This window comes from Nyctereutes procyonoides, unplaced genomic scaffold (genome assembly GCF_905146905.1).
Source record: "Nyctereutes procyonoides isolate TBG_1078 unplaced genomic scaffold, NYPRO_anot_genome, whole genome shotgun sequence".
Taxonomy (NCBI): Eukaryota; Metazoa; Chordata; class Mammalia; order Carnivora; family Canidae; genus Nyctereutes; species Nyctereutes procyonoides.
This window is the reverse complement of record NW_026575132.1, coordinates 17,738,369-17,753,041: the sequence shown is the minus strand read 5'-3', so window position 1 is coordinate 17,753,041 and position 14,673 is coordinate 17,738,369. Positions and strand designations below refer to the sequence as shown.

The 14,673-nt window shown below is 36.5% G+C and overlaps 1 protein-coding gene across 1 annotated transcript in view; it reads right to left on the bottom strand.

Moving 5' to 3' along the window:
* Positions 1–14,673, bottom strand: part of UNC80 (unc-80 homolog, NALCN channel complex subunit) — a 214,769-nt gene that overhangs the window by 184,693 nt on the left and 15,403 nt on the right. The window contains 2 exon segments of the mRNA XM_055345384.1: positions 8,601–8,740; positions 12,329–12,402. Coding sequence (XP_055201359.1) covers positions 8,601–8,740; positions 12,329–12,402 — 214 coding nt within the window.

Below are 14,673 nucleotides of genomic sequence, written 5' to 3'. Positions count from 1 at the left end.
TAGCAATTGATACCTAATACAGATTTTCACACCAAGATAACATCCTAAATTTGGAGAATGGTTTTGGAATCAGGTAGTAGGTAGAGGCTGTAAAGACTTTGAAGAGTGTGCTAAAAAATGAAAGCATAGGGGCGCCTGGGTAGTGTAGTCAGTAAAGTGTCCAACTCTTGGTTTTAGCTCAGGTCATGATCTCAGGGTTCTGAGATCAAGCCCCACAACAGACTCCGTGCCCTTGCACAAATTACTAATAGAAATCCTGAACTTTAAGGAGGCTACTGGTAAGTGTTGAACGTATCTTCTGATATCTTCCTGGTGCTTACAGGAGATTGAAAGGTAAGATATATAACCTAATTGAAGAACTGCTAAAGGCTAATGAGCTGCAACTTGATGATTTTAAAAACTATCCACCTCTCCAGATAGAAAATAATGTTAAAATTAAGAAATGGCTTCCTGAGAAAACATCAATCTAGGGTATTTCTGGAAAAACATGGTCTAAAGATAAAGTCAAGGGTGAAACTATAAAATCTTTTTAGAATGTCAAAAGATCTAAGGTCTTGCCTTAGAATATTATTCCACCAGACAAAAAGGTCCTCTAAAAGTTTTGAAAGTGTGATTCACATAGAAAAGGGGGTGGGTGGAGACTTTTAAGAAACTTAAGGGTGTTGTTCTTCAATCTTTCTACAAGTTGCAGAAAGGATTATCTCAAAGAGACTTGTCTCTTCTAGTGGACCCCAATAAGATTCACAGTAAACTCCCAAAGTTTTAAAAGAAATGTAAAAAAAAAATACTGCCAAAGCAGTATAAAATTAAAAGAGGCTGTCATACCTTTCAAATTTTACTGGTAATAAGCAAGCTAAGAAAACTATTCAGCTACAAACACACCTACCTTTCTTAAAAAAAAGGAAAGTTGATTTAGAGCATGGGATCAATAGCCTAGAGAGTGGAATTAAGAGCATAGGCAGAAATAGTACTGAGACCTAATCAGGAAGCTTCTAACCTTTGTTCAGCTTGATTTCTAAACTGCTATGGACCAGTGCCTCCTATGTTCTCCCTTTGAATAGATAGGCATGCCCACAACAGTTATCGTGTGCCCATCTCACCATTGTATGTGGGTGCTCTGAGTGCAGATAACTGATCTCTTTAGTTCACAGGGGCACAGATTGAGAGGAACTATAATTACGGAATTGTACTTAAATTGCACACATGAGGTACCTCATTTGTACCTAAATCTGACTTTCATGATGAGATTTGGACTTTGATTTGATCCTGTAATTGGATGAGATTATGGGCAACCTTGGTGAGGGTAAGTGTATTTTGCATGTGAAAGAAATGGGAATCATTGGGAGTCAGAGGGCAAACAATTGTAGCCAGATTCTAAGATCTCTCCAGTGATCCTCACCTTGTTGTAATCATGTCTTTGTATAGTTTATTTCTAAAACATATTCTAGAATATGGCAGGAATAGTGGTATGTTACATCTGAAATTATTATAAAAGACCCCTCTCTGTCTCTGTCTCTCTCTCTCTCTCACACACACACACACACACCATTTATTTTGTGTCAAGTCATCTGCTATATAGTGAGTAGCCCTACAGAGAGGCCTCAGAATCTGAGGCATCTAGTCACAAGCTGCACAAGTAATCTTGGAAGAAGATCCTCCAGTTCAGTCATGCCTTCTGATGACTGCAGTCCCAGCCAACATCTTAACTATAACCTCATAAGAGACCCTAAGCCAAGAAAGACTGCAACTGAGCTGGTTCTAGATATATAACCCTCAGAAACTGTGAGATAACAGATTTGTTGTTTTCAGTCACTCAATTTCAGAGTAATTTGTTACACAGCAATGGATGACTGATACACCAGTATGACTCCAACTTGATTTCTTGGTAAGTCTATTAAAGATGCATAAGCATATAAAAATCACATCTCTGAAAAAAAATCACATCTCTGATCTTATATTGAAAAATTCCTCACTTAGTAGAAAAAAGAGAAAGAACTCCCTCCCATCCTTTAACTTTGCTTTTGTTTCATAGTTTTAAATAGTCTACAAATAATTTTAATTACTCTCTTATCTGACAGTTTAGAAAACGAGCTCTTTAAGGACAAAAACAAATCAGAGGAGGGCCAGGGAGGGGAAGCCAAAGGAAACATCAGGAAAGGTTTAGACTGACCTCTTCCTAAGGGAGTAGAAAAGACTGTGGACCATGTGGTCACTTAGACAGGGCTCAAATCTAGCTCTTCCACTTCCTGTATGTGTCCCTGGGGGAGCAATTTAATCTCCATTTGCTTCAGTTCCTCATCCTTAAAAGAGGAATAAGGTCTTTGCATGGCTGTTATAAAAATTAAACTCATTCACTTATTCAGTACCCTTCAGTGAAGGTCATGTGCCACGCACTAGAGAGAGCAGGGACTAGTAGAAACTTGGTCTCTTCTCTCGTGTGTGGATTTTACAGTCTAGTGGAGGATATAACTATTAGACAAACAGTCACACACTATTTATATCCTGTTTGCTACTCATGCTATAAGAGAAAACGTGGAGATCTGTGGAAGTGTTAAACATCTGCCAGAGCCTCTCCAGGGAGTAAAGAAATGATACTTACGTTGAGTCATAAGGAACAGGAATTGGTTAAATGAAGATAGATAGAAGAACGATGCAGACAGATGGAATAGCATACTCCAAATCTCAGAACTAAGGGGAAGTTTGAAAGTCTAAAAAAGGGTTGAAGTTTAGTCACCGAGGTGTGGGTAGCAGTATAATGTTAGACTAGAGAACTGGACAGCAGCCAAATGATGTGGAGCCTAGAGGGGTACATTAAGGATTTTGAATTTTATCTTGATAGCATTGGATAGCATTAAAAGAGTTCAAGAGCAAGAGTGTTGTGATTTGTCCTTTATTTTTACTCTGTATATTCTGTGTTGGATGGTGGCAAGATTGAATGAGACGAGATTAATAGGCTATTGCAGTACTCCAGGCACAGGGAGAAGAGTGGCTTGAATGATGGCAAAAGGATACGTGGACATAAGTAGAGTATTTTTATATATGCTTTTTCTCAGCCTTCCTTATCTTATAAATTTAATCACCATTCATGCAGTTGCTCAAGCCAAAAATCTCAGCGTTATACTTGATTCCTTTCTTTTTCTCACTCTGCAAATCCGGTCATGTCAGTTCTATCCTATAAATGAATCCCAATCCCAGCCTCATTTTAGCCTTTCTACCTGTACTACCACCATATGCTGACCAAGCCATATGCTCTCTCACCTGGGCCATTGCAACAGTCTCCTAACTAGTCTCTGTCTACTTTTGCCTCCAAGTCTATTTTCCATAAACCACCTTGAATGACCTTTAAAACGTGCAATTTGGTTAATGTCACTCCATTGTTCCAACAACTCCAGTTGTTTTTCATCACACCTGAAGAGAATCCAAACTTCTTAACATGTTCTTCTGGCTCCTGTGTGATTAGACCCCTCACAACCTCTCTGACCTGTTTCCCAATATCACAAACCCTTGCCGAGCACCACTCCCTGGTCACACTGACCTTCTTGCTGTTCCTCCAACATGCCGAGTTTATTCCCATCTCAGAGCCTTTAGACTTGCTCCCTCTGCCCACATGGTTCTTCCCAGATCTTCCAAGGCTGTCTCCTTCTTACCATTCACGTAGCAAGGAGAAAGAACTCCCTCCCATCCTTTAACTTTGCTTTTGTTTCATAGTTTTAAATAGTCTACAAATATTTTACTTAATTACTCTCTTATCTGACTATTTAGAAAACGAGCTCTTTAAGGACAAAAACTGATACGGCTACAACCCTAACAGACACTTAAAAATATGGATCAGAAGAACCAATATTGTTAAAATATCCATACTACCCAAACCAATTTACAAATTTAATGCAGTCTCTATCAAAATAACGCCACCATTTTTCACAGAACTCAAACAAATAGTCCTAAAATTTGTATGGAATCACAAAAGACCCTAAATAGCCAAAGCAATCATGAAAAAGAACAAACCTGGAGGTATCACAATCCCCAGATTTCAAGATATTTTTCAAAGCTAGAGTAATCAAAACAGTATGGTACTTGCACAAAAATAGACAGATCAATGGAACAAAATAGCTCAGAAATAAACCTATGCTTACATGGTCAGTTAGACTATGATAAAAGAGGCAAAAATATACAATGGAAAAAAGACAGTCTCTTTAACAAACAGTGCTGGGAAAACTGGCTAGCTACATGCAAAAGAATGAAACTGGACCACTTTCTTATGCCATACACAAAAATAACCTCGAAATAGCTTAAGAACCTAAATGTGAGACTTGAAACCATAAAATCCCTAGAATAAAACACAGGCAGTAATTTCTTTGACATTGGCAACACTTTTCTGGATATGTCTCCCAAGGCAAGAAAAACAAAAGCAAAATGGGACTGCGTCAAAATAAAAGGCTTTTGTACAGAGAAAACCATCAACAACAAAAAGCCAACCTACTGAATGGGAGAAGGTGTTTGCAAATGTTATATTCAATAAGGGGTTAACATCTAAAACATATAAAGAACTTATAGCACTCAAGACCAAAGAAGCCCTAATCCAACTAAAAATGAGTGAAGGATCTATATAGAAAATTTGGACATACAGGATGGCTAACAAACACTTGAAAAGATATTCAATATCACTCACCATCAGGGAAATGCAAATTAAAACCATAATGAGATAATGAGATATCACTTTATAGTTGTCTAAATGGCTAAAATAAAAAAAGATAAGAAATAACAAGTGTTGGCAAGGATGTGGGGGAGAAAAGAACCCACATGCTCTGTTGGTGGGAATGCTGACTGGTACACCATGGTGGAAAACAGTAAGAAGGCTCCTCAAAAAATTAAAAATAGGGGATACCTGGGTGGCTCAGCAGTTGAGCATCTGTCTTCGGCACAGGGTGTGATCCCAGGTGCAGGGTTCAAGTCCCACATCAGGCTCCCTGAAAAAAGCTGTTTCTCCCTCTATGTCTCTGCCTCTCTGTGTCTCTTATGAATAAATAAAATCTTAAAAAATATAAAAATATAATTACCACGATCCAGTAGTTCCATATTGGGTATTCACCCAAAGAAAATTAAAATACTAATTCAAAAAGATATATGCACCCCTATATTTACTGCAGCATTATTTGCAATAGCCAAGGCATGAAAGTGACCCAAACATCCATCCATAGATGGATAAATGGATAGAGAATATGTGGTGTTTATATATAATAGAATATTACTTAGCCATAAATAATAATGAAATCTTGCCATTTGCAACAACAGGTGTGGACCCAGAGGGTATAATGCTAGGTGAAATAAGTCAGTCAGAGAAAGACAAATACTATATAGGATTCCAGTCATATTTGGAATTAAAAAAAAAAACAAATGAACAAAGACAAAAAGACAAAAAAAAACCAGACTCTTAAAGAGAGATAAGTGGTAGTTGCCAGAGGGAAGGAAGGTAGGTGGAAGGAATGGATGAAATAGGTGAAGGAGATTTAAGAGTACATCTATCTTAGAAAAAAAAAAAAGAGTACATCTATTTTGAGCACTGAGAAATGTACAGAATTCTTGAATCATCTTACATCTAAAACTAATACAACACTGTATGTTGATTATACTTCAATAAAAAAATTTAAAGACAAAAATAAATGCATAAATATTTAGATAACACAATAAATATAAGGACATTAGTTTTGTTTTCAGCTTATAAAAGATATTCAATGAAAGGTAGTTCCTACCATTTAGTTTGTATCTAAAGTAACTACTTTTTCCCCAAATCTGATTTAATTATGCCCTTGATAACTTTGTTAAAGAGTTACAGTTGTCATCCAATAAAATGGAAGCCTTGGTGTGTAGGGGGTAGGGCGCCCTTCATAACAGCTACTTTTGATTAGGTGGCAAGTTAATATGGGAAAAGCCTGTACATCTTCAAAAGGATGGTGGTAAACAGAGGAGCCACTCCTGGTTCCCAACTGATGGTAGTTAAATCCCCTATAATCCTCTTCTCCTGAGTGTAGGTAGGACCTGTGCCTTTCTTATAACCAATAAATATAAAGATGATTCCATGTCTCTTGCAATCATGTTATATTATAAAGTCTCTGTAGTAGTAGACTGGAATTAGAATTTCTCCACCCTGTTGTAAGGTTACTGTGGAGAGGGCCACATGACAGTGAATTGTGGGAAGCATCTAGAAATTTCGAGCAGCCCCTAGACAATAGTCAAGAGGAAAACATGAATCTCAGTCTTCTGCCAACAACTTTAGGGTGCTTATATGTGGAGCTTTCCCCAGGCAAGCCCATGATGAGATTGCAGCCCATCCTGACATTAGTCTGACCTGATCTAGTCTGGTCAGACCCTAAAGCAGAGAACCCAGCTAAATTGTGCTTAAAATTTTGACATACAGAAAGAGTGAGATAATAAACGTCAGTAAATTGTTGTAATTTGTTATATAGCAGTAGAAAACTAATATAAGAATCATAGAAAATTCAGAAAAGCTAAATTTGGTCAAATATAAAAAGGACATGACACTAAATAAAGCTGTCTAAAGATGAAATGGATTTCATCCAAGAATACTAAATTCCTCATTGTTGAAAGGGTTTAAGTGTTGAAAATGCAATGATGTTAAGTGCATCAGATTGAGTTGGTGATCTTCAAGGGGCTCCCTCCACATTAAAAATGACATGATTTTAAGTATTCATTATCACCAATGACCTAGAACGGTAAGCCCTATGGATAAATATGAACAATCTCTGCATATACAACTAACATTGCTATCAGCATTCATAGTCTCAACCAGCAAAAGATCATTTAACTGGGCCACTTACTTTTAAAGTTCAAAATAAAGACATAAAGATAAACTCTTTGCATATTATTTTTTCAAAGACAACATAATAGTATTTCAGTTAAAAAGCAATTATATTCATATAACTTCATGCTTTCAACAATTCTAAGAAATCTTTAAAAAAAATGCTATAACCACGTAGCCTGGTTCTGGTGCCAGAAGAAGGTATATCATTTAAAAATTACCAAATGAAAAGGCAAGATAATACTGAGAAAAAAATATCTGTAGATGACTTGTATCCAGAATAAAAAAAAACAAAAACAAAAATCTACAACTCAGTCATAAGGAGACAAACAACCCAGTTAACACTAGAGCAGAAGGTTTGAATAGACATTTCACCACAGAAGATATTCAAATAGCTAATAAGCATCTGAAAATGTGTACTTAGTATCATTAGTCATTAGGGAAAATATGAACTAAAACCACAATCAGATCTCACTTCACACCCATGAGGATAGCTCTAGTTAAAATGGTCCAGCCATTTTGGAAAATAGTTTGGCAGTTTCTTAAAAAATTAAACATAAATTTACCATACAACCCAGCAATTTTACTCTTACATATCTACTTAGAATACAAGAACTGAAAACAAATGTCTGCCCAAAAACCTGTACATGAATGTTCACAGCAGCATTATTCATAATAGACAAAAAGTCAAAACAACTCAAATATTCATCTACTGATAAATGGATACCTCAAATGTGATATACAACAGAATACTCTTTAGCAATAAAAAGGAAGGAACTACTTGCACATGCTCTAATGTGGGCGGAACTCTACAGCATTAAGTGAGAGAGGCCAGATATAAAAGACCATATAGGGTATGCATCTATTTATTCGAAAATTCTATAAATTCAACTATATAGACAGAAAATATATTAAGTGACCATCTGGACCAGGGTGTGGGAATGGGAGAGATTGAAGTGGGCACAAGGGATATTTTTGGATGACAGAAACATTCTGAAATCAGACTGGTGATAGTTGCATGATTCTACAGATTTGCTAAAAACCATTAAGTTGTCCACTTTAAATAGGTGAATTTTATGGTATGTCAATAATACCTCAATAAAACCATTTTTAAGAAATGCCTCATCTTAAAATACTATCCACTAGATAGTAACCTCATTTGAAAGCAGGGATACCCATGTGGTCTCGAGGACTTCTGCCCCCTAAGTGGAGTTTCTAATTGGGTTCAAAAAGCAAACCTCATGAATTCAGGCTTTCATCACTTCAGTGGGGACCGGGAAAAAGTGGAATGATGTCTGTCCCAAGGAAAGGCATTTGTGAGCCAATTTACCAGGTACACAAGCTAACAAGGGCAGTGCTGTAATGTTTACAAAGAACAGCCTTTTCGATTCTCGGTGGGTATTTTAAAAATACCCATTTTAAACAAGGATCTGCTGGCATAAAGTATTCTTCTATAATAAATTAATGGATCTTTTCATATCCCTGCAGCATGATATTCAATAGCATAATTTTAAGTTCTGTATTTAAATATTTAAAATATCATCTAATTCAGACATCTCATTATCAGGTCTTCTCACTTCCACCCAAGTTTGTTTAAGTGAGAGCCACTCATAGTACACTTCTGGAATTATTAACCTAATTATACCACGACCAAGGATATGTATATACACATATCATGCACTGACACATTCTAAGGAACAGTCTATACAAGTAGCTAAAAATGCATCTTTAACTTTTGGTGATCAGGAAAAACACTTTTGTCCCTAACACTGCAATCACGTACCCGGAATGTGATGGGCCTCTTTCCTGGGAAGTTTGGGAGGATAGACTTCCATCAAAGGAATTTCCTCGGTGGCAGCCTGAAATGGTGGCCTTGGGTGACATGGGATCTGACGGGAAAGTTTCACAGACCACCTGGAGTCCCTTTTGGAGGCAGAGATAACAGATTAGTTTTTCTTTTTTTCTTTGTTTCTCCTTTTTTTTTTCTTCAGGTATATCATATCCTCTAGAATTAGCTATCATATTACAAACATTGTTTTATAAAATTGATAATTTTTTTTGTGGCATAGCTAACAACAATGTCATAGAACAAAGGGTTTGGGTTTCATCTAAGCGAATGGAAACATACTTCTAGAGACCAATGTATGTCATTTGAAACATTCAGCTAAGTCCTTTCATAAATTTTATTTTATTTTGCCCTTGATTTTTTTCTTTTCACCTCCACGTAATCAGGATCTGTAGGACAAGAGTTACAAACCACCAGCTCGTCAAAGAGATGCCAATACTGAGGTGAGCTGAGGCCTGAGGCTGGACACAAGCCCTGGTTAGTAAAAGCTGATCAAACTGAAGCCAGAACGGGAGAATCGAAGCACAAGGTTCAGGTTTTTCTGTCACTCGTTTAGAAAGGATATGATCCATCTTTCCAATTGGATACAATGACTTTTATTCTGATTTGTTAAGCACAAATGCAGCATTCTCTTACAGAGTAGCTTGTTTTAATGACATTTAGCTGATAAATATAACACTCCTCAGGTAATTTGTCTTTCATTTCAATTGTCAGGATATTGTCTTTCCATAGGTACTACAGGTGAAGTTCTTCACTTTTGTATAAGGACCCTCAAAAATTTATCACAGTATTTTAGTCCTCATAATTTCCATTTTTGTATGTAAAATAAGAGTGCATTGTCCAACCGTGATGCACAGAGAAACAAATACAGCTAGAAATTTAATAAAATTAGTCCTCTGAACTAGATCAGAGAATCCCTTAGCATGAGCATGCTTTGTGAGCCTCATGCTAGGTAATTTCAGGGGATAAAAAGTATTCGATGAATTTGAACCTTGAAGTCAAGAACTTACATTTTAACACAAATGAATATGGGTTAGAGTAGCATGCCCAACAGAAATATAATACAAGCCACAAACATGAAGCACATAACTAATTTTAAAAATAGTAAAAAAGAAATTGGTGACATTAATTTCAATGTTATGTTGTTTAACCCCAAATATCATTTCAACCTATAATCAATATAAAAATTATCATTCAGATATTTACATTCTTTTTTTTCATACTAAGTTGTCAAAATTTGGTGTACATTTGATTCTTATAACACATCCTAATTCAAACTAGCCTTATTTCAAGTGTTCAGCAGTCACATGGACCTAGCGGCTACCATATTAGGCAGTGTAGATTTAGAGTAATTAGACAGGAGTTTGTGGGGGCATTGAGATCTTAATTGACCCTTAAAAGAAGGATAAAATTTAGACAAGGAGGCAAGGAGGAGGAAAGGTAGCCTTCCACTCAGAGGTAACAGTCTGAGCAAAGACCCAGAGGCTAAAGCAGCATGCTCTGTATATTAGGAGCAGTGCTTAACTAGTGAAGGGTAAACAAGGTCACTGAAGAAAAATGATGCCAGGTAGTAGAGTCATGGAGAAGCAGGGAGAGGAGTTTGGTCCGGAGGTGATGGCAAAATAAATCCACTACAGATTCCCGGGGAGCAAGGGATATAGAGAAAGAACGGCACCCTTGCATATAATAAGCCTCTGTGGGATGATGAGTTAATAAATAAATGATGCATTAGGAAGATTAGTCAGGCATTATTAAGTGGTATTTATGTGAAGCAGGAAAAGCTAGAGGTAGAAAAATCCAATTAGGTGGTTCCAGCTGCAATCTAGTTATGAGGGCCGGGATTTAGAGGGTAGAAGTGGGCGTGGAGAATAGAGAGCAAGTCTGAGCCCTGGAACAAGATCAAACAAGATGACTCAGCAAGAAATCAGACAAGAAGAGGAAGGAGAATGAAATAGACCTATTTTGTTGTATCTAAGATGTCATCAGTTAGAAGACACACCATTATTTTATGTTCAATTAAGAAAAAAAACTCTGTTAATTCAACTAGGACACTTACCAGTGAGGACTTTTTCTAATATACTTATTAAAAGCAATATCTTAGATTTATATAGGCATAGCTTTTGATTATATATTCATCCTGTGTATATGGAAAAAAAGATGTAAGTTAAATAAATTGGACGAGGTATGGTTGAAAATTCTAAATTTTAAATCGGAGTGTTTGATATATGTTTTTCTGTAGAGTAACTTCCTCTGTGTCAAAAATGTTATTTCTTAAGAGTGTTATTCCTTAAAAGAGAGAGCTCCACTATTCCCTCTGATATATTCTTCTAAGCCACTGATCCGGATTCTGCAAATTTAGAGGCTGGAAATGACAAATTCATGCCGCACAACCATATGAAAATGACAACCTTATCAATACTGCTACCAGGCAGGGAGGTTTTAAGAGGCCAAAGATCATTAAACACTGGATTTCAAATATGTGAAAAGTGAAAAACAATCAGAATAGATAAAATATAGCATATAAATCACAGCATCTCTACTTCGCAAATGTTCAGTAAATAGTAGATATAATAGGATTCCAAAACTTGTGGTTTTAAGGGTAAAAAGCATGATGGCACTGCTGACAGTAATGCATCAGTTAGAAAGAGGATCCAGTGTCGATGGAAAGCAGTAAACTGTATTTTGCACATGTTGAATTGGAAGTGCATTACTAAGTTAATGGTGGTATACATAGTTATGTGGTTTTGAACTACCCTGGCCTTCATTTTCTTTTCCAAACCAAGGAGTTGCATGAAAAATTTTCACTGAATTATATTCTTTTTATCATGCATATTCTGTTTTATAGGGATTAGTCCTTTTTAAATATTTTTTATTGGAGTTCGCCAACATATAGCATCTCACCCAGTGCTCATCCCGTCAAGTGCCCCCCTCAGTGCCCGTCACCCAGTCACCCCATCCCCCCCCACCTCCCTTTCTACCACCTCTTGTTTGTTTCGCAGTTAGGAGTCTCTCATGGTTTGTCTCCCTCTCTGATATTTCCCACTCATTTTCTCTTACAGGGATTAGTCTTGATGTTTCCTTAACCTTTAGATTTCTTGAGGGATAGGACTATACCTTATGCCTCCTTTCTACTCCCTCCTCCCCACTGCTGCAGCATTATCTTAGCTCTATTAGGCGTGCCTAAAGAATATTAGGAGATTTGATAATTGAGAACAAGATGACACTTTAATTAATGTGGGATAAATAGTGATAACTAACACTGATTGAAGGTTACACACTAGCCATTGAGATAAAGCACTTCTTATTACACACTAACCATCAAGATAGTGCACTACTGATTACACACTAGTCACTGAGATAAAGCACTATTGATTACTCACTTGCTATGGAGATAAAGCACTACTGATTATACTTGCCACAAAGATAATGCACCAGTTATACATGTTCTTATTTCAGCACTCCCACACTGGCAAAGTGCATAAAATTACTTTCCATACTTGACAGACAGAAAACCTGAGACTGCTTAAAGTTTTATATTCAGCAGTAGAAACTTGCTTTGAAACCAAGTAGTATCATTCTAGAACTCATGTCTCATCCTTCACACTTCACTGCACACATCCAGGAAATGACCACCTCCTTTCTTCCCATGAACACAATAAACTCACCTCTCGATGTCTTGGGTCTTGATTTGGTGATTCACAGGTTTGACTTTGACTGTTGATGGGAGAGCTTCTCTTAGCTGCCAAGAAATGCCATCACAAATTTTATAAGATTATGATAAGCTCATTTTATTCATCAGCTCACGTCTTTAAAAAATTTAACATATCATTATCACTTGAAAGAAGTCATTTAATAGCATATGTTGTAACAGAAATCAAATAACCAATTTAAAAGCCTTCGCATTTCTAGGTTATCATAACAATGTAGATTTCTTCGTCTTTTCAGTCTGACTCAATAGGCGAGGGTGCTAAAAATCTGGCAATACTAAAAATAATAGTAGTTAACATCTCTGTAGTACCAAATATCTGCTATATATATATTTTAAAGATTTTATTTATTTGTTCATGAGAGACACAGAGGGAGAGAGGCAGAGACATAGGCAGAGAGAGAGGCAGGCTCCGTGCAGGGAGCCTGATGTGAGTGGGACTCAATCCTGGGACTCCAGGACCATGACCTGGGCTGAAGACAGGCACTAAACTGCTGAGCCATCCAGGGATCCCCCTGCTATACCCTTTTTAAAGCTTTTTATGTGCACAGTATTCCTCTCTTGTCTGTGGGGGATCTCCTCCAAGTGGGTGCCTCAAACTGTAGATACTATATATACTATGTTTTTTCCTACATATAACATACCTATGATAAAGTTTAATTTATAAATTATACACAGTAAAAGATTAACAACAATCACTAATAATAAAATTGAACGATCATAGCAATATCCGGTAACTGCAGTTATGTGAATGCGGTCTCTTTCTCTTTCAAAATACTTTATTGTACTGTATTCACCCTTCTTCTTGTGATGATGTGAGTGATAAAATGCCTACGTGAAGAGATGAAGTGAGGGGAAGGATATAGGCATTTTGACATGGTATTAGGCTCCTACTGACCTTCGGAAGATGTGTCAGAAGAGAATTAAATAATCTGCTTTTGGACCACAGGGAACAGAAACTGCAGAAAGCAAAACTACAGGTAAGGGTGGGGGGACTACTGTCTCAACTCATTTAACCCTTACAATAACCCTATCAGACATATAGTATATTATTAGACCCATTTTACAGATAAAGATACTGTCACAGAAAGTTTAACTTGCCCAAGATCATCTGACCCTTACGTGAAGGTTCAAGCCCAGGCTTTCTGGCTGTGCTTTTATGACCACATGAAGCTTCCCCTATGGAAAGATTCAAGTCAGTTACATCTTTTCCTGAGGACTGGGAACAGTGGGAAGTGAAGATGACCATGCCATATCAGAATTCTGAGTAAACAGATGTTGAGAAAGGGATTTACCAAGGTCACAAAACAAGAGAGCTAGGGGTGTTATGCACATGCCATGCTTTTTCTTCTGGTCATGTATCTGAGCTGAGTTTAATTTCACTTCAGATGCTGGGTACCATTTCACGTCACAGGCATCAGGTAGAGAGGAAAAGAACTCACTGTGACTATCATCTCAGCAGCAAAGGGACGGTGATGCGAACAGCCCCAGTGATTCATGAGGGATATGATTTCTTAATAGTTTTAATACATCTGTTAAATAATAGTTTATATAGTAATGAGAAAGAGAGAGAGACCTAAATGTAAAATGACCTCTTTATTTAAAAGGAAAGTGATGACTTAAAAACATGAAAAAGATTCCTTAATCAACATAAAGATATGTCTTTTTCAGTAATAGTTTTGTTTTACTGTAGCACATTTTCTTTTCTTCTGTCCGATTTCTTTTGTTTTTGAGTTTTTTAACCTTGTACATCTGTCTTCACTCTCAGATTGTTTTAATTCAATGAAATTAACCTCATTCCATCCATGGAATCTGAAATAGATCACTTCTGGCTATGACATCGTTACTTATTTAGCTCCTTGCTATTTGAACCTTATGACAGAATGTTACTCTTGAATTTATAACTTATTTCACTGGTTAATGTATTATACACATTAATCCTGGAATTAGTCTGCTTTAACTATATGAAAAATTTCATCTTTTATGATAGTAAGCATGATTTGTCATGATAAGTATCTTATCATTTACATGAATAATATGGCACTCTTTTATTTAGAAAATCCTTTAACACATTATGTACCTTGCAAAGTTATGTTATGAGGGAAAATACATAGGAACTTCTTTGTGGTTTCCTTCCCCTTATGAAGCTCTTTTACATGCATAATCTTCCACTGTCTGCAGAAAAATCTTATGAAGCAAATTATATATACATACATATGTATATATAAATATAAATATATCATACATCTATAGATGTACCATATAATTTATCTCTTTCTAAACATTATCAATGCTAAAAGTTTG